The sequence below is a fragment of the Perca fluviatilis genome, chromosome 10 (assembly GCF_010015445.1).
Source record: "Perca fluviatilis chromosome 10, GENO_Pfluv_1.0, whole genome shotgun sequence".
Taxonomy (NCBI): Eukaryota; Metazoa; Chordata; class Actinopteri; order Perciformes; family Percidae; genus Perca; species Perca fluviatilis.
Window position 1 is genome coordinate 4,650,797 of NC_053121.1, and position 19,630 is coordinate 4,670,426.

Here is a 19,630-nt window from a genome sequence, read left to right on the forward strand (position 1 = left end):
GCTTTATACTAAGTGTGATGTGGTGCGGTGGGCTTTGGTGTGGCTGCAGAAAAAAACTAATGTGTATATGTATTTGTGCATGCATGTATGTATGTATGCATGTGTATATGTGCGTGTAAGTATGTACAGTATATATGCATTTATGTGTGTGTGTAATTCTTCACTAATTGATTTGTATTTACCTAAAGTACAAAAATAGAAAAAGGGGTAGGACCTTAAAGGTTTTTTTTAACTCCATCCTACTCCTTTTTGATCTTCATGTTCATTTACAATAATTTTGAACTGTATGTTTGTTGACGATTTTTTTGTTGGTTTTCTTGCCTGTACTGAAATAAACATGTTGTTATTTATCTTTTTTTTTCTTTTTCTTTTTTTTTTTTTAACATGTTCAAAATAAACTAAATAAACTATAAAAGCTTATGGATGTTGTAGGTGTATGAGCATGTGAACTGGGATGGTAGATTGTGTGTAAGCAGAGAACCGGTCAAATTCAATGCTTTTTAAGACCACGCCAAATATAGTATATATAAGACCTAAAAATGTTGGGGAAAGTATTTGACAGGAAAGATAATTTATTGAGTCATTAATAAGATTGTTAATTAACTTAATAGCTTAACAATGTCCTTATAGTCCTTGTGCATCCCTCAAAAACAAAAATTATATAAGTAATTTCGAAAAGGCAATCTGAATGGTCAACTAGACACAGCCAATAAATCCGTGAAGACAGCACACCGTGCTCATCACTTAAAATATTACTCCGCCATTTCTCATGTCAACATCACAGAATTGAATCAAAAACTATTTTACAAACATGTGTATTCATGACAATAAAATAAAATAACATCCTAAATAAAATAAGGATGTTAAAAATAGCTTCTACATGTGAATTTTCTAAGACTTTCAGAGCTAAATCAGCCAATGAAAAACAAAAAGAATCTGCAGATTTCTTAGTTACACCACAATGGGTTAGCAAAGCAGTTTTGTGTAAATATGTGCACTATTTATTCGGTTTGGGAAATCCCACGAGCTCTACAGAGCTAACTTTTATTTTGTTGGTAACGTTAAACGTTGTATAATCGTGTCTGCTTACCGCATGAAGAACCCACAACCGCTCTGCCCTTTGAGTTTCTGTGAGTTGAGAAGCAGCGAGGCAGTCTGACATTTTAGCATAATAGCCCCACTAGCCACTGCTGTGTACCACTTATTTTAGCTATTTTGTTATTCAAGTGTTTTTTTAACAGCCCTAAATTGCACCTCGTTGTTTCCTGCCGACTTCAACCGCCCCTGAAACCTATTCTCATCAAACCATTTTTCATTAAACTTGCACCGTCCCATCCTGAACGTAGCACACACTGCTATATAAAATAAGGTGAAACATGCGTCACCGTCACTAGCTAGCTAACGTAACATGAAACTCCTGAAAATGCCGCAAGGCCTCATCTCTAATAGACTACAAATGGCTACCGAGGTGAGGTAACCAAAGACGTATTAGGTGATTTACGCGAGCCCATCGGCGACAAATTACCCCATCATCTTAAAAACACTGTCAGCAAATGTAATACCTACAGCAAATGTATCGTAAATTTAAGACATTTTATGACCTTAATTTCAAGAAATTTAATTTAAGACATTTCAAAGTGTTCATATTATGCTTTTTGACTTTTTCCCTTTCCTTTGTTGTGTTATATGTCTTTTTTGTACAAGTTATAGGTTTACAAAGTGAAAAAGCCCATCACGAACGTGCATCACTTTGTAACACACGTTATAATGCTCGCCTAGCTGCTAGCGTGGCACGCCCTCATACTCTGTTTCTGACTGGCTAGTAGTCCTTACCTAGCTACTGCGCATGTGTGACTCCCAACAAAGATGGAACACAAGTGAGATGTCTCACTCTGTAGCTAAAACAGAGAGCTCAACACACAGAGGAGCTGCAGCAATGTGCAGTACAACAAAAATATGGTGTTTTTTGAAAATTAAACCATGTAAACCTTTTTTGATATAACCTCTAAATACAATTATGAACCTAAAAATTATGAACCTAAAAATTAACATAATATGAGCACTTTAAGACTTTTGAAGGACCTGCGGGAACCCTGACTCATACACCGCATTGGTTCACACCTGTGCAACATCTGCATTATTACTTTTACATCTTGAATCTTGTATCACAGAAAAGAAGACTGTATATGCTCAGGCTACTGTCATGAATGCATATTAATATAGAGTATATTATAGAGTTCAATTCTGATGTCAAAACAATTTAGGCTCTAGTTTTGTTATATAGAAACCCAAACAGAGAACTGGGACCCTATTGTCCTATGTTTTTGTGTGTAAGTGACTGATAGAAACAGCAATCTTTGAATTGGTCCAGCATTTAGCGTGAATGCTGGAACTGGCAGCCACAGACCGGGCATTCTTTTGCCACTGAAAAGCTCAGATTATTATTGTAAGTGTCTGAAAACAGTATACAGTACAGAGAAAGGCCTTTTTTAAAACCTCTTTAAAACCTTTCTGTTTAATCAGAAACAGCTAGCAGGTCGCTAGCGCTAAACCAACCAGACTCCATTTAAAAAAAAAAAAAAAAGCAATGCGGGGTGCCTGGATAGCTCACCTGGAAGAGCATGCGCCCCATGTACAAAGGCTCAGTCCTTACCGCAGCGGCTGCAGGTTCAACTCCAGCCTGTGGCCCTATGCTGCATGTCATTCCCCCCCATCTCCCCTTCCACATCTTCAGCTGTCCTATATAATAAAGGCCTAAAATGCCCCAAAAATAATCTAAAAAAATATATACTGTATGTATATACTTTTAGCGTGTATAGAGCCGACATATTTTCACATGTAAATCGGTAAGCTGTGTGTTTATTTCAACCAAAACTAGAGTTGTGATGGTTTGAAAAGTGGAAAGGCGACCCAAAACGGCTTTTCATAGTTTGCTTTAGTTTCTGTCGACTTTGAATGAAGTGTATTTTACAATGCTAAAATTACTGTTTATGTACTGTGGCTTTAGCGAACGCAATTTCACAAATATTTTAGGTTTTTAAAAAAAGGATCTCACTCTTTAACAGAAAGGGCCACCTTCTTAAAAAGCCTTTCCATAATGTTGTCAGACACTTGGAATATTAATCTGAGCCGGTCAGTGGCAAAAACAAGCATTTTTTTGAAGGTAAATACAAGCTGCACAATTGTACATTGTAGCCTGTGTCGCCAGTGCCGACTGCAGCGATCTCGCTTAATCAGTCCTTCCAGAAAAATGCTTTGTTGAGTTTTTTTGCGATTGTTGCGGGCAAAAATCCTTGATTATGCAGCACGTTTTCTTAAAAAATGCGATGGAATATTCGGGATATTTATGCAATTTTATGCGATGAAATTGTGGGAACTTGCAAATATTGCGGGAACTTGCAAAAACTGCGGTTTGATGAAAAAGAGAAAAAAACAGTGATTTCCCAACACCCTGCTTTTAGATGATATTCACGTCGCGTAATTACGTCACTTCATAACATTCCCATGGCAACAGGGGAAAATGGCTGCTCTTGTGTGAAGTAAACGCAACATATTTCAACTTTCTGCTAAGATATATTATGGGACTTTTTTGCAACGAAAATGCGGGGATTATGAAATCATGCAAGCCCAGCATATTTTGCGCGGAAATCGTCAATTTATGCGGCGAAAGTGCGCCGTATTTGAAAAAACGCGGCCCCTGCATACATATGCAGACTTTGGCTGATTATGCATTGAATTTTGCGATCGCATAATCACGTTTTTCTGGAGGGACTGCTTAATACTGGACCAACATCAAAGATTGCTGTTACCATCAGTCACTTAGACACTAAAGCATGGGAAAATAGGGTCCAGGTTCAACAAAAAAAAAAAACTGTTGTTACCCTTTAAGTCTCATTAAAACTTACTACGTCAAACATTGTCATTTCAGAAGCCGCCAGAGATGACATAACTACTAATTTGTATATCTATGAGCAGAGTTGATGAGCGTGTGTTTGTATTACTCATACAGCAGGTAATGGCATGTGGCTAACTGAGCGAGGTGCTGCACAGACCTGGGTGGTTGCTGCTGCTGGAGGGGACTCCGTGAGACACAGACCGTCCACTCTTGTCTGCGACAGACCCGGGACTGCCACTAGATGGAGAAAGAGACACACGTACAGAGTGGCACAGATGGAGAGTGGATTGCACGTTACTGTATACACTTCTATACGTTTTCATCTTGAGTGTGTCCTTCACACTGCCACCGCAATGACCCGATTGTCTCGGCGTTCGTTTCATCTAATTGGAAATCATCATCCAAGCTTAACTAATCCGATCTACCCATGACCGATTGTTCTTCAATAGTGTATGCCAGTATGCTGAATCGTAGTGTGATATAAACCCTCACAATAAGTAAGGTTCCCTCTAGCTGAAAGGATAACGTGTGTGCATAGGATGGTTACAATTAGGGGTGGGACAAAATATCGATACGGCAATATATCGTTTGTCCTTCGTGTGATACGAGAATCGATACGCTGGCGCCAAATATGGTTATTTTAAATAATGAAATAAGGTGCTTTAATAGATTTCCCTGCTCTCGGCATCGCTAGATCATGGCTCCTCGAGGTGGCACTCGACACATGAATGAGGGAAACTTGAACAGAAGTTAACTCGCCGAAAGAGGAGGAGGTTTTCAACAGGATGGCGCACAGCAGTTGGAGGAGAATAACAGACGCCCCCAGCCACGTCTAAGTCCAAAGTCTGGACCCGTAGTAGCTCTACAGTTGTTTCATTTTAATTTACGGACTGAAAAACGTGTGCTGAAGAATTGTGCTGTTTTCTAAGAGTTTGGACTTCTTTGCGAATGAAGAGAAAAAACACTTTTCACAGGCATTTTGTATTCGTGGTTAGACGGTTATCGCGATGTATCCTTATGGGATTGTCTAGCAGAATTGCTGTATCGTGATATTATCAGTATTGTGAGCCATACAACCTCTAAACAGAACATTTGACATGTTGACACGGCATAAAGTCGTCCTGGCTAACGTGTTAGCAAACAGTTGCCTATTTACATATCCAGCAGACATGGAGCTACATTAGGGTCATTTGGAGTCGTGTTTCTGACCACCTGACAAATGGAAGTAAATATTCACTCTCTTTCAATATCCGACTGGCTCACCACTAACTCCTGAGGGAAATATCTGGTTCTAAATGCTCCACTAGCTACTCCTGACTTTGGGGGTTTGTCATTTGGTGCTGAGCAGGTACCGTATAGTAGGTTCTTTAGAGCTTTTTTTGTTTCTTTTGCTGAAAACAGCTGACTGCTGCAGTCAAACAAACACCGAACCGTTACAAGGACCTGAAAGATGCTAAAGACGGTCTGTAGAACTAAGTCAGGGGATGATTCAGTTCCATCCACTGTCAATCTAAAATACTCATCTCATATAGATTTGTTAAGCTCATGACAAAAAGTGACATTACTGTAAGTCATTGGCTTATGCACAAACAGTCCAACCTTCATGAACGACACATATCTCTGGGTTGCGTGTTTAGTGTTTAGAGCCCTACATGGACAGACGCCTCAATATATCGGAGACATGTTGACCCCTTACTCTTCTTTCCGCACTCTTCGTTCCTCAGGTCAAAATCTCCTAATGGTTCCTAAAACCCACCTTAAAACTCGGGGACACCGCTCTTTTCAGGCAGTTGCTCCCAAATTGTGGAACGCCCTGCCCCTGTCGCTGCGTGTGGACGATTCTACGGTTTCTTTTAAAAAACAGCTGAAGACACTACTATTCAGACAAGCTTTCAGTTGACTGAGCTATCATTTTTTATGTTTTGTATGATGTTTTTCAAATTGTTATATTCGTTGCTTGTGAAGCACTTTGTGATTTTACCTGTGATAGGTGCTATATAAATAAAGCTTACTTACTTAGTGTGCATACAGTGTAATAATAATAATAATAATACCTTTATTTATGTAGCACCTTTAAAAACTGAGTTTACAAAGTGCCTTGGCAGACAAAGCAAGGATATCCACAGTTCAACATAACAGTGGGGACAAACAATAGCAAGACAAAATATGGGTAAATAAAAACAAGAGAAAAAAACCCCGCAAAACATAGAAGAGAGAAGACTAAATATAGAAATAAGAAACATGACAAATAAGACAAAAATATGCACAAAAAAAAAGAGTAAAAGCAAAAAAATCAATACGTGGATAAAAAAATAAATAAAAAAGGGCAACAAAAAGATACAAAAAAACAAAGCGTGTAGTTGTGTTCTACCTTGAAGCGGCCCTCTTGTGTCCCATCACCAGCTCTCTACAGTAGAACTTCGAGGTAGTGCGTTCTGGGACCTGGAGCAGAAGAACAACCAATTGGACCGACTTGACAGGAACACACAGTTGGTGAAACTTGACAGAAACTCATATTAAGTGAATACACAAAGACGGCAGTCTCCTGGTTGTCCTGATTACTTGTTTCACTTTTTATGTGTTTGAGAGGGCTCTTTACGAGGCTCTCACGTCTAGCCAAGCAGGGTTTCGGCTAATTATAGGAAGGTTTTTGCAGTTAGGAAACCTTTATGTACAACAATCTCTAAACTGCCTGGAAAGGCAGGGAGACATTTATTACTGAGAATCTAATGAGACCATTTGGGCTTTGCTATTTATTAACACGACCGCATTTGCTCCTTGAAACTCTCCAAAGCAGTGTCCAAATCTCACATGTGGTGTGGAAATGTGATCTGACTCAGGGATATTTCTTAACCTTTTTCTCTTTTTTTTTCCCCCAACAGTGTTGCATTCATGATATGTCAGCATTGTGAAATCAATACCAGATCAATCTGCGTAAGTGTTGCAAAGCACTGGGTTTCGACACTTCACTCATTCTTCTCAAACTCTCAGTCGTACCGGCCAGCTGGTGACTTTTTCACCTCTCATCTCCTGGGTCGCATGGCCTACTTACAGAGAGGAAGACACACCCAGCAGAGCAGGAAGTTGACTGTGGGAATACCTGTCATCTTTCGGACAAGTTGCCCACATCCTGCATCTGGATCCCCTGAACACGTGCGCACACACACACACACACACACACACACACACACACACACACACACACACACACACACACACACACACACATACACACACACACACACCGCAAACTGGGTGTCTGTTGTTTCCTTTCTATTATTGCGGCACACCCACAAAATCAAAATGAGAGCCTTTCGTCTACGAAGAAGGAGCATGGGGTGAGATATGTCTCATTAAGTTTGCGTGAACAAATTGGCAATCTGTGAATCCATGGGTAATCTGTGAATATAAGACACATATTCCACTCATATAAAAGTAAGTAAACTCACAAAATGTATAATAATTTGCAAATATAAAAAAAAAAACGGATCTGCAAAGAAAACAAGCAAGTTCCACAAATTAAAGAAATATCTGCAGGCGCGTCACACAATTGTGCAAAAATAAATGAAAAGCATTTGTGAACGCCTCCCTAACGTTTGCAACTTTTCAAATGGACATTTTGTGAGTCCGGGGGATGTCTGAGTGATCAAAGAACCCTTAGATTGAGCGTTAGACTACTTAAGCTTATACTTAAGATTATTTGAATTTGTAATAATCATTAAATGCCTGGCTTTGCTACAGCAAATTACCAGCAAACCATATTGTGGTGTAGGTCCCCGAAATGTGAGAGCTTTAAAGCCACGCCAGCGGTTTTAAAGCAGCCACCACACTGCAATCACAGGAGAGAGTACAGAGTTATTAACTGCTCTAGCGACTCCATATGGCCTCCAGTTAGTTAAACAACATAACACAGCAAACAGACCGCTTTACTGGGCTCCCCTCCTCTCTCTGTAGCAGTTATTAGTTGTGTATTAACTCCATATGGTGTTCGGTTAGTAAACACACCTAACAGCCTATTCGGTTTGTCAAACACCTAGTGGGGGAGCAGTGATACTAGACAGTGAATGTTGTGCTTTTTTTTAATAAGGTGTGTTCATCACAGAGCTGTCGTTAGTTAAAGGCACTTTATAACAAGCCTCGAGGTAAAGCACAACCCCTCTCCTCCCCCAAGCGCACACACAGCGTTGGGAGTAACGCAATTACAATGATGGTTTGCTTATTGTTGTAACGCGGTAAGTGTTTGTTTTTTGTTTTTTTAAAGAATTCACCAACGCCTGCAGCTTGTCCAGAATGCGGCTGCTAGATTGTTGACTGGTACCAGAAGGTAGGGATCATATCTCCCCGATATTGGCTTCTCTTCACTGGTTACCGGTCAAATATAGAATCGGTTTTTAAGGCATTACATGGATTGGCCCCTTTATATATTGCTCTAGATAGATCTCCTTGCACTACATCGCTCCTCCAGGAACCTAAGATAGTGTAATCGGTTCCTTTTAGCTGTTCCACAGTCTCGGATGAAAACAAAGGGTGATCGTGCCTTCTCCGTTGTGGCCCCGAGACTCTGCAACAAACTCACCCATTCAGATTAGGTCCCCCTCTACTGCCGAGATCTTTAAATCTCATCTTAACCCTTTTGTTGTCTTTCCGTTGACCATACAATGGCCTTTGTGTTTTTATGGGTCGAAATGTCAACATTTTGTTGTTCTTTTCTACACTTTTTTTGTCGATTTTATTAAAAAAATTTTGTCACTTTTTCCTCTTTTTTTGGGTCACTTTTTTCCATTTTTTTTGTCACTTTTTGGCGTTTTTTCCACTTTTTTCAACAAGTTTTGTCATCTTTGGCGAAGTTTTTCTTTGTCCACTTTTTTCAGTGTTAAAAAAAAGAAAGAAAGAAATTGTCACTTTTTTCAACGTTCTTTTGTCGTTGTTCTGATATAGAAAGTTTTTGTAAACTCGTCAAATTTGACCCGAGAACAGGAGGATTAAAACACATTTTTATTCTTTGGCGTATGATTTAGTTTAGGGACATTTGTATAGAAGTGTGTTGTTTGTATGATGTTCATTGTGTCTTCCTTTGTTTTTATAACATAATATAACTTTGTACGGCACCTTGTTCAGCCTAGGTTGCATTTAAATGTGCTCTATAAATTAATTGACATGACCAACACCGTGAAATGTTTCGGCACCAGAGAAAGAAAAGCTGTGAGTAAAAGAGAAACGTCATTTCCTGTTGCTGCATTTTCAATGGTTGAGGTGATTGCAAAGACCGACTCTACATTTCCGAGATGGACACACGAGCGTGGGTGCTGTGCCGTCACTCTTCCCGTGGTCAGAGCCAGGACCAGAGACGGTACGGACAACCGTGTCCCGCGGTGTGGATGAATAAATAAAAGATGAGACTTTGTTGATCCCGTGGTGGAATTCACAAGCTGCCTGCTCACATTTTACTTCCACTGTTATTTTGGTGAAAGTAACTCAAAAGTAATGCAAAAGTAGTGTAAAGCATTACAATTCAAAGACAGCTATATTGTAATATAACCAATTACTCAAATGACAGTAACTAGTGATCTATAATGTATTACATTTTGGAATCTAGGTTGCAACATTTCCATGTCCCTAGAACAAACACACAAACACACACACACTGTCCCAACCACTTGCTACGACCACAACACAGGATGCTTAGCACACACAAACACATAATGCCAATCTCATGTGATGCAGGCTACATCTTGCGACTGGCATGACTCGGACAACAACTTCCTCTTTCGATCGCTTTAATTTTTGCCTCGTTTATGCGATTCCTCGAACCTGCTGGCATGTGACCCTGACGTGTCATCCAGCGCATAATAGGCCAGTCGTTGCTCACCTTCGGTGGCGTCCCGGAGTCCCAGAAGACATCATCAGTTGGGGACGTGGGGGAGAATGGGGACAACGGGGAGATGGCCATATCTGACATAGAGCTGCTGTGAGGGGAGTCTCGACTGGAGCGCAGATTGGCATTCTGGGAGATTAAAATAAAAGGTTCACCCGTGGTCATTTGTTACTGCAAGTCATACATTATCACGTTTAGCCACATTACCAAAATTAAATATTCACCTGCAGTATTGTGAGTGGTAACCGTATAAAGGATCATGTGTATAAAAACATCCTAACACTCATAAGTGAAGCGGGTAATAGAAAATAATTGACTAGATAAAAACACTGCTTAAATATATGAAATAGAGGAAGAGGAAAGCACGATGCATTCAGTAGAGAAATAGTGAGCACAAATAACTGTGTATACCTGGTTGAAGTGAGCTCTCTGCAGGGCTGGAGTACAAGGACTAGAGCTGCTCCCCGAGCCCAGCCTAGAGTGCATCTGGCTGGGCAGACCAGCAGCCAGAAGCAGCCTGGCTAGGTTTGATTCTTGGAAGTCCATCTAAAAGATAACACACATGTAAGGCGCGTGTGTGTGTGTGTGTGTGTGTGTGTGTGTGTGTGTGTGTGTGTGTGTGTGTGTGTGTGTGTGTGTGTGTGTGTGTGTGTGTGTGTGTGTGTGGATTCATAGAAAGATTGACTCAGTCCTCCATTTAATCAGTTAGTCACACTAAGATCAACATTTCTTTTTCTCATACACAGTACAAGCCCAACTGTACCACACATATATATACACCTACATGCACTTCATACTACACACGCACGCAAATGATCGAACGAAGTGTGCATAAAACTGTAATGCAGCCATGACTTGAAGGCTCACAATTGGCTGATTCAGTGTTTAGGGAGGGTATTGTGGGTAGACATGATTGCAGGCCATAGTTTACAACACTTTGGAGTCACTGTAGTCAGCACTTTAGAATGACCTTAAAATTGGTGTTAAAAGTTACTCAACTACTTTATACAAATTTTCTTGGCCCAACTTTTAGTACAAATTTTTCTGACTCCTAGGTCAAAGTTTAGGAACATTCTTAGGACTATTTCAAAGAAGTTTTAAACATACTGGCACAGACATGAAGAGAGTGCCACTAATCATTGTCACATAAACAAACAGCTAACAGCTCAGTGGTTTTCTTAGTTGCCAATTCCAGTTGTACCGTAGGTTTGCTGCTAAATCAGGCATTAACATCGTCTGCATGAACAATAATGGCTGAATTTTGAGCACTTTGATGCTGATCACTGGAAGATAAGTTACAGGGGACGAAAGCTTGGATGTTCGAATAACCACATACAGTCACAATAATCTGCTTGGCCAAGCAGCGTTCTGGATCAAGTAATACATAAATAAATAAATAAATAAAACCAGATTTTTTTTTTAAGACTTAGTCAGCCATTTAGTCGGCTGTTTAAAAATGCCTTCTTCTAGAAATGGCACCTTTGGTCTGTTTCCTGTTCAAGTTCCCTGTGTGGTTTAGCTACTCTTCTAAGAATAGAGTGTATGGACCACACGTTGTCTCCCTACACACACACACACACACACAGTCAGCATACGCAACCATGCATATACAGTACATGAAAAATCTAAAAAAAAAATACAGGAAGCTGAGGATAGCTTCGTGTCAAAAAATGGATGCTTTGAATTGAGATTTTAGAGATATCAAAACAAAGCCAACAAGTAGAGAAGTCAGCGCTGGCAGCATTGTCACACGGTGAGCACCGGTGCCAGGCTCTGCCCTCCGGTCTTCCTTGGGGAAATGTCCTGGTGTGAACTCTGTCTACATAACATTTGACTTTCTTCCTCCAGACCTTTGTGACCTTTAGGTGAAAGTGGCCCGTCGACTGAGATAAAGATGACGTGACAAACAAATGGTAAAGGAAAAGGATTGAGAGTACACAATAACACAAAAGAAAATGAATAAATATGCGAGAAAAATCGGAAGAAATAAATCCTCAAACTCAATCAAGTGAGAGACAGACTGAAAGATGTGGGATGTAGAGGTGACAAAGGGTTCTAGACAGCTGTGGAAGGCAGGCTTTTACCGCTGAGCGCTGGCTGTTTGCAGGGCGGCTGGGCGAGGAAGCAGCAGCAGCAGCAGCAGCTGTGCTCCCACTATTAGCTGTTAGCTTCTGGACAGCTGCCACCGGCTTTTCTCTCTGCCTCTGCCTCTCCCGCTCCCTGTGTCTGTGGTCGTGCTGCAGCGACAGGAGCTGGGTTTGGTCCTTGGGCAGGGTGCGGTGCGATCTCCTGCCCGCTGAGGGCTGCTGATGCTGAGCCAGAGGCTGGGGCTTGGCTTGTGGTTGGAGCTGAGGCTGGGAGAGCTGGGCCTTGTGCTGAAGCAGCTGGTTTGGAGCAACGGCTCTCTATGTAGCAAACATGAAAAGCACACATAGAAACTGACAGAGCCTGGGAGTGGATATATGAAATAACATACTGTATGTACTGTATGTATGTATTCATGTAGAGCTGGGCGATATGGAGAAAATGAAATATCACAATATCTTTGAGCAAATACACTACCAGTCAAAAGTTTGGGGTCTCTTAGAAATTTCCATTCCACTCCATTACAGACCGAATACCAGCTGAGATCAGTTGCATTGTTTTTTTAACCAGGGCAGCAGTTTTCACATTACATTATGTGCTTACATAATTGCAAAAGGGTTCTCCAATGTTTTCTCAGTTAGCCTTTTAAAATGATATCAGATTAGTAAACATAATTGGATTTGCTGATAATGGGCAATGTAGATATTGCATTAAAGATCAGCCACTTCTTTCTAACAGTCGAGAACCCTTTTGCAATTATGTAAGCACATAATGTAATGTGAAAACTGCTGCCCTGGTTAAAAAACCAATACAACTGATCTCAGCTGGTATTCTGTCTGTAATGGAGTGGAATGGAAATTTCTAAGTGACCCCAAACTTTTGACCGGTAGTGTACCTCGATGTCGATATTGTGACAATATTGTAGGTTTGACAACTGGTGCTTTAACAAAATATTTACACAAGAGAGTTTTGATAAGTAATGATCAGTAATGTGAATATAATAACTGTTGGTTATTGGGCCAAAAGTGGTTAAGGGCCAATAATAGAGCAGCTAGTGTCAGAAAACAGTCTGGTCAGAAAATGACATCACTTTACTGTACTGCAGCCTTTAAAACTAGAAAAAGTGCCATATTACAATATCTGAAATTTAAGACGCTATCTAGCCTTATATATTGATATAATTTCGATATATTGCCCATCCTTGTATGTATGTATGTATGTATGTATGTATGTATGTATGTATGTATACTGTATTGTGAGGCAATAGTGAATGCACATTTGTGCCCTCAATCTTTCTAGCTAGTTTTGCATGAACAATTTGCCAACACATGCCCTATCATAAAACATTCAGTTTTAACTGATGTAATTCATTTCATTTAATCAGATTTAATTAAATTTTCCATATTTTTGTTGAATGGCAATATTTTCAAATGGCCTACATACTGATACGGTAGAATAGCCTAATGTTGCTAATCAAATTTGACTTCAGAAGGAAAGTCACTTTAGATACAAATCACAAGGATTAAGAGAGCGACATCATGGCATTTCAGCTTCAAGAGTCATTATGTTCTAATTAAGGAACAATTGACAGCGACAATAAGAGCTAACAAGTTCTAACAAACAGAGTGTAAATTATAATTTCCCCATTGGGGATCAATAAAGAGTATAAAATTGAGAAACATGTGGTGAATATGCTATCCCTAAGTTTTCAGTTCAAAGGAAGTGGATGTTGTGCATGTGTATGCTAATTTTGAACACAATGGACACTCCCAGGTTCTGTAGAAACTGACAAAACAAGCCATGGTTGTTGCATGAAGACATTATAGAGCATACATTGGATCATCACGCTTGTTGTGACACACAATCAAAGAAGCACATACAGTAAGGAAGACAAGGCTGATTTGATTCACTTCTTCGGTGTAAAACGGGGACAAACAGAAAACATTCATTAAATGGCAATCAGTCGAGCGCTGGCGATGCAGCGTGGACGTATGACAGCAGCTGGCTCTCTGGCTGGAGAATCTGATTTGCAAGCACAACTTCCTCCAGAGGAAATGCAATAAGAGCACAAATAAAGAAGCACTGCCGTCATCTACATCTCACAACTCTTGATCGTGTTAGGGTTACAGCTGTAAAATAACAGCCATTTTTTATTTCCAGGAGGGTGAATTAAAAAAAGAAAAAGAAAAAAGGATGGCACATTTTTCATAGACGTTGCATTTATGTACATTAGTCATAAAATGATTTGAAGTTTGTGCAAATCAGCACAGAGACTGAGCTCCAGGTTTGCCTAAACAGCCCAGTGGATATAAAGTTACACAGAAGCCTTTTTGGTTTGATTTGCCCCGAGGCTAGGCACATAAAAATGAAAAATATATTAATGCAAGACACTACTGTATATCTCAGTTAGTAGGGCAACAGAGGCAAACTCTCGGAAGGAGTCTGTGTACTATACAGTATGTATGCACTGCACTATGCACAGTATTCACTCATCCAGGAAGTTCAGAGATACACGCACACTCCAATTCATCACTACTATCGTAAGTAGTTTCTCTAACACCACTAGAGTGGAGAGAAACACTTGAGCTCTGTTTGAAATCACATACTAACATAACTAAGATATTCATACTAAGGTTGCTGGAGTACCTAGTGCCTTCCAACGGCACAGTATGTAGATTATGTGTATGCGAGAAATGCCCGGCTGTATCGGCATGTGTCCCGGATTAGCGAAAATGTCTAAGTATGAGACGTGAGCCTAATCGACATTCTCAACTGCCCCAAAACGACGAATGATGGTGAGTGGCGTTAAGGTACAGTAAGGGGAAAAGCGTGGGAGTTCACATATATGATGCACTGTCGCAAACATATTTAACACTTAAATAGTTAATCATTTTAATTTGCCTGAAAATAATACTGGAAAATATAAAATTGAGTGGAAGAGGTAATGTTGATGTACATTTGTGATCTACATTACTCGTCATTTTGCTTGAGTATACTTCAATGTAAACTGTATTATTCGTGACATACAATCATACAATCTCTGCATTTAACCCATCCGAAGCATTAGGAGCAGTGGGCAGCCACATACAGCGTCCGGAGAACAACTTGGGGGTTCAGTGTCCACATGTGGCCTGGTGGAGCCTGGGAGGGCCGACCCACTCTACCTCTGAACCGCAGCCACCCCCAAAAACGAGCCATGCAAAAAGATTCTAATCTTGCATTAATCATTAAGGATATTTTAATTTTAACAATGTATTAGTCTCCTTAGAGGTTCGGTATACTCGCCGTTTCCGACGTGTCGCGCGCCAATGTGACGTCACGGGAGCGCCGTAACTGTTTATAGTCACGCGTGGCGATCGCGACGCTAGTTGCAGTCTTCTCCTGAACAGAGGTGGCACAACTGAGGAAAGGCTACCGACTTTGCCATTTCTACGGACTAGAAGAAGAAGAAAAAGGTAAACAATGGCGAAGAGAAGCACTTTGAATACTTCAGAATGTCTGCACAACGATTCGATGACCTACTTCGTTAGATCGAGCCTTTCATTCACCATAAAAAGAACTCTTCTTAACCCAGTAAGTTTACAAGAGAGACTCTCACTCTGAGAGTCCTGGCATCCGGTTGCCCTCGAACTCGTCCATGCTTCCCGTTTCCGCTTCGTGATGCGCCGCTGAAAAAAATAAGAGTGGTAAATCCTGGCGCACCAGCGAGATCTACGTCATTTTGACGTCATGTTGGGGCGTGACAGGTCGGGTGCGGCGACTGTAAAGAGGCCTTTAGAGCGAAACATTGCCAACTATATTTCACGTCGTCACGGCAGGGTATTGGGTAAATTTTAACTAGGAATAATCGCGCCTCGGATAAACCTTATAGGCCAGGGATCTTCAAGAGGGGGTCCTCAGAGTCAATGCAGGGGGGCTGCCAAATTATTGTTTTTAAAGTTTATTCAAAAATGTAAAAGTCATATTATTAGCTAAATATATATCCCCACTGATGATAGGCTGTGTGGCGTATTGCCACGGTAGTCACTAAGACAGCCATCAACAGATAGTTGATTAATTAATTAATCCACTGTGCCACATGTATGTTTTAACATTAAAACATGATTTATAAAATCATGCCAACAATAATTAGGCTACCGTATTTTAATAGCTTAGTATTCTATGCAAAAAGGCTACATATAAAGGCTTTAGGCCGCCCTACAGGTTATTGTAGGCCCAGTTTAACACAATATATGTAGGAGGGGGTCCCTGTTCGGTCTCTCTTTCAGTTAAGGGTTCCTTGGTTTAAAAAACATTGAAGACCCCTGTCACAGGCTACGATACTGCCTCTGCGCAAAGCTCTTTTAGTATGCAGTATGCAGTAAATGCTTAGAGAATGTAGTACGCAGTACGTTAGTATGCAATTTCAAACACAACCCTTGTGTGTCATCATTCTGTCCACTTCAGGCATGAACATGGCTGCCACATACCAACTAGATGAGATGAGATTCACGGGAATGCTGCTGTAAATGGGAAAGCACCAGATATTTAATGCCGTTTCTTGAGAATGAGAGGACAAACAGTCAACTAACAACAGCACCCTAGCCATGGTAACGGGACAGCTTTCTTGGTCCCCGGGAACAAGACCTTTTTTCACAACTATATTACCAAACACTCAATGGCAGCTATCTGCAATGTAGCATCCAAATTACAACTAAAGAATGGTGACTTGAATAAGAATGCCAACTTGCTCTTTATGGTAACTTACACAGTGATAAAGAATTAAAAAAATATATATATATATATGGGCTAATACTCAAATTAGTCCATCTGATATTTAATTTAAAAGGTCCCATGGCATGAAAATTTCACTTTATGAGGTTTTTTAATATTAATATGAGTTTCCCCAGCCTGCCTATGGTCCCCCAGTGGCTAGAAATGGTGATAGGTGTAAACCGAGCCCTAGGTATCCTGCTCTGCCTTTGAGAAAATGAAAGCTCAGATGGGCCAATCAGGAATCTTGCTCCTTATGCCTTCATAAAGAGCAAGGTTACCTCCCTTTTCTCTGCTTTGCCCACCCAGAGAATTTGGCCCGCCCATGAGAGAGAGAGAGAGACATCATGGCTTGAAAACAAGCAAAGCATGGCAGTTGGTCAAGGCCACACCCCCACCCTCCACCTTGCCCCCCTTCTCTCCTCCTCAATAGCTTTTAAAGGTAAAGACACAGAAATGGTACATCCTAAGGAAAGCTCATTGTGGGACTGGCTCTAGTGGCTGTAATTCTGCACCAAGGCTGAATTTCGGGAAAGAGACTTCAGATACAGTATTAGGGGACCACTAAGGTCTATATAAAAGAGACTTCAGATACAGTATTAGGGGACCACTAAGGTCTATATAAAAGAGACTTCAGATACAGTATTAGGGGACCACTAAGGTCTATATAAAAGAGACTTCAGATACAGTATTGGGGGACCACTAAGGTCTATATAAAAGAGACTTCAGATACAGTATAAGGGGACCACTAAGGTCTATATAAAAGAGACTTCAGATACAGTATTAGGGGACCACTAAGGTCTATATAAAAGAGACTTCAGATACAGTATTAGGGGACCACTAAGGTCTATATAAAAGAGACTTCAGATACAGTATTAGGGGACCACTAAGGTCTATATAAAAGAGACTTCAGATACAGTATTAGGGGACCACTAAGGCCTATATAAAAGAGACTTCAGATACAGTATAAGGGGACCACTAAGGTCTATATAAAAGCATCAAAAAAGCAGCATGTCATAGGACCTTTAAGGCTAAATTACGGTATTCACAGCTCATGTGACACACACTGATATTAGAGCTGTTAAACCTTTATGCATACAGAGCTTAGCAGTTAAAATTAAAAATACAGAGCCTCCGTGTCTCCATTAACAACGGCAACAGAGGACAAACCAATAATTGATGGTGTGGTGACAACGGAAGCAGCTAAATATGCCATAGCTGGCATGACAAGTGGGAGAAATGAAAGTCAGAGAGAACAGAGGGAAGCCCCAACTCACCACGCTACTGTGCATGTACAAACTATCTTCAAATAAGTTGGGTAAGTATTAAAAAGGACACACACTAAATGGCAACAAAACTCTCCAAAGAAGAAACAGCATATATGTTAAGTGACAGTAGTTTACTATAATTATTGCATATTAGAGATGAAAATCATACAGCCAAATGAAGAGTAATCTCAAATTAAATCCCTTTTTTCAAAACAGTTAGACATAATACTGTATATCCATGCTTCCATCTGTGTAGTTCTGCAGGGGGCTGGAGCCATAAAAAATAATAATAATCACAAAATGAATCATCCTTTACCACTTTTTTTTTTTTAAATTAATGATGTTCAATTTCTTTCATGTTTTGAATCTACAGGAGAAATAATCAAAAGGAACTCTCATTATACCACGCAATCATAACACCGGGGCTCGACGTGTCAGACAGGAGGCGAGAACAGAAAGATGAAGGACTTGGGGATGAGAGAAAGTGTTTGAGAACGAAAAGAGGCACGGTTTAGGGATTTGTATGTCTGAAACACCTACTGAGTTACATAGTCACAGTTTTGGAAGGAAAAACCGAGAGACGAGTCGAAAGAGCGACGCGGAAAATAAAAGAGGTGGCACGCTGTGAACGACGGAGGGAGGGGATAAAGGGAGGAAATGAGGGAGGAAAGGAGAGAGAAGGCATGCTGGGATCAGTGGAGAGACAGACAGAGAGATGGAGAGGGAAGGCTTTAAAACAAAAGTGATGGCATGCTGTGATAAGCACTGGCTTAAAAGCTTGTCAAGATCCGACTCTGCCGGTACAGTGCCGTATATGTCATGGTTGTCTGCGAAATTTCAGACTAATAGAGAATTAAAAACTCCGATCTTGTACTGCCTGCTCGAAAGAGAACTTCAAAATGCTGAACTTTTCCAGCCCCAGCTGGGGTTTCAGGCATCCAGAGGCTGACTCAAACACACCGTCTGTCTCTTTATCATTTAAAACATGTACAGTATAAAGACGCTCGGAGATTATTTATTTAGCTTTTCCCTTTTTATTCTCTTCCCTGCTCCACTGCAGGGTCTTATCATCCTTTCCTCTTCGTCTACCAGCACCCTTTCAATTCCTTTCATTTTACTTAGGGGTCAGTGACAAAGTGATCTACTCGTATCATCAAAGTGGGAGCATCGCTACTTCAGAAGTCACTGCATCTTTTTTTTTCCATATATAAAAGCCGCAGATCATTTTCTACAATAATCGATTAATCGTTTGATCTATGAAATGTCAGAAAAATGCTCATCTCAAACTCCTTAAGCCCCAGACGATGCCTTTGAATGTCTTGTTATGTCCGACCTAAAGTCCAAACCCCAAAAATGTTGAGTTTACTATGGCAAGAGACAACCAAAAGCAGAACAGTCTCACAATTCAGAAGGTGGAACAAGAGGTTTGGCATTTTTGCCTGGAAAATAACTTAAACAATTCAATAATTATAAAACTGTTGCAGATTTTCTGTCGATTAACCAATCCATTATTCAACTGATTAATCATTTCGCTTGTACTTCTTGTTCCAGCTGGTTAAGAAAATGCAACTATATATACTATAGTTTTTACCATTAGCATTACATTGTTCCTTGACACACAAACGCAGCATGTCCCTTGTTACGTTAGGGGTTAACGGGTAAAACCGGCAACATATAAAGTAGGGAATTAGGCCGTATATGAAAAACATAAATGTTGGAGGACATGCAGAACTGATGAAAAACAGAAAAGAAACC

At 40.4% G+C, this 19,630-nt stretch overlaps 1 protein-coding gene across 4 annotated transcripts in view; it reads right to left on the minus strand.

Moving 5' to 3' along the window:
* si:zfos-2326c3.2 (mitogen-activated protein kinase kinase kinase kinase 4) overlaps nt 1-19,630 on the minus strand; it is a 101,485-nt gene that overhangs the window by 27,223 nt on the left and 54,632 nt on the right. For 2 of the 4 annotated variants that reach the window (XM_039812906.1, XM_039812905.1), the window contains exons 16-20: nt 11,855-12,175; nt 10,182-10,316; nt 9,765-9,899; nt 6,267-6,337; nt 4,053-4,132 (exon numbers count right to left, since the gene is read on the minus strand). In XM_039812906.1, the coding sequence (XP_039668840.1) occupies nt 4,053-4,132; nt 6,267-6,337; nt 9,765-9,899; nt 10,182-10,316; nt 11,855-12,175 (742 nt within the window). Of the gene's footprint in view, nt 1-4,052; nt 4,133-6,266; nt 6,338-9,764; nt 9,900-10,181; nt 10,317-11,854; nt 12,176-12,728; nt 13,641-19,630 lie in introns of those variants that run through there. The other 2 variants (XM_039812907.1, XM_039812908.1) reach the window with 2 other exon arrangements.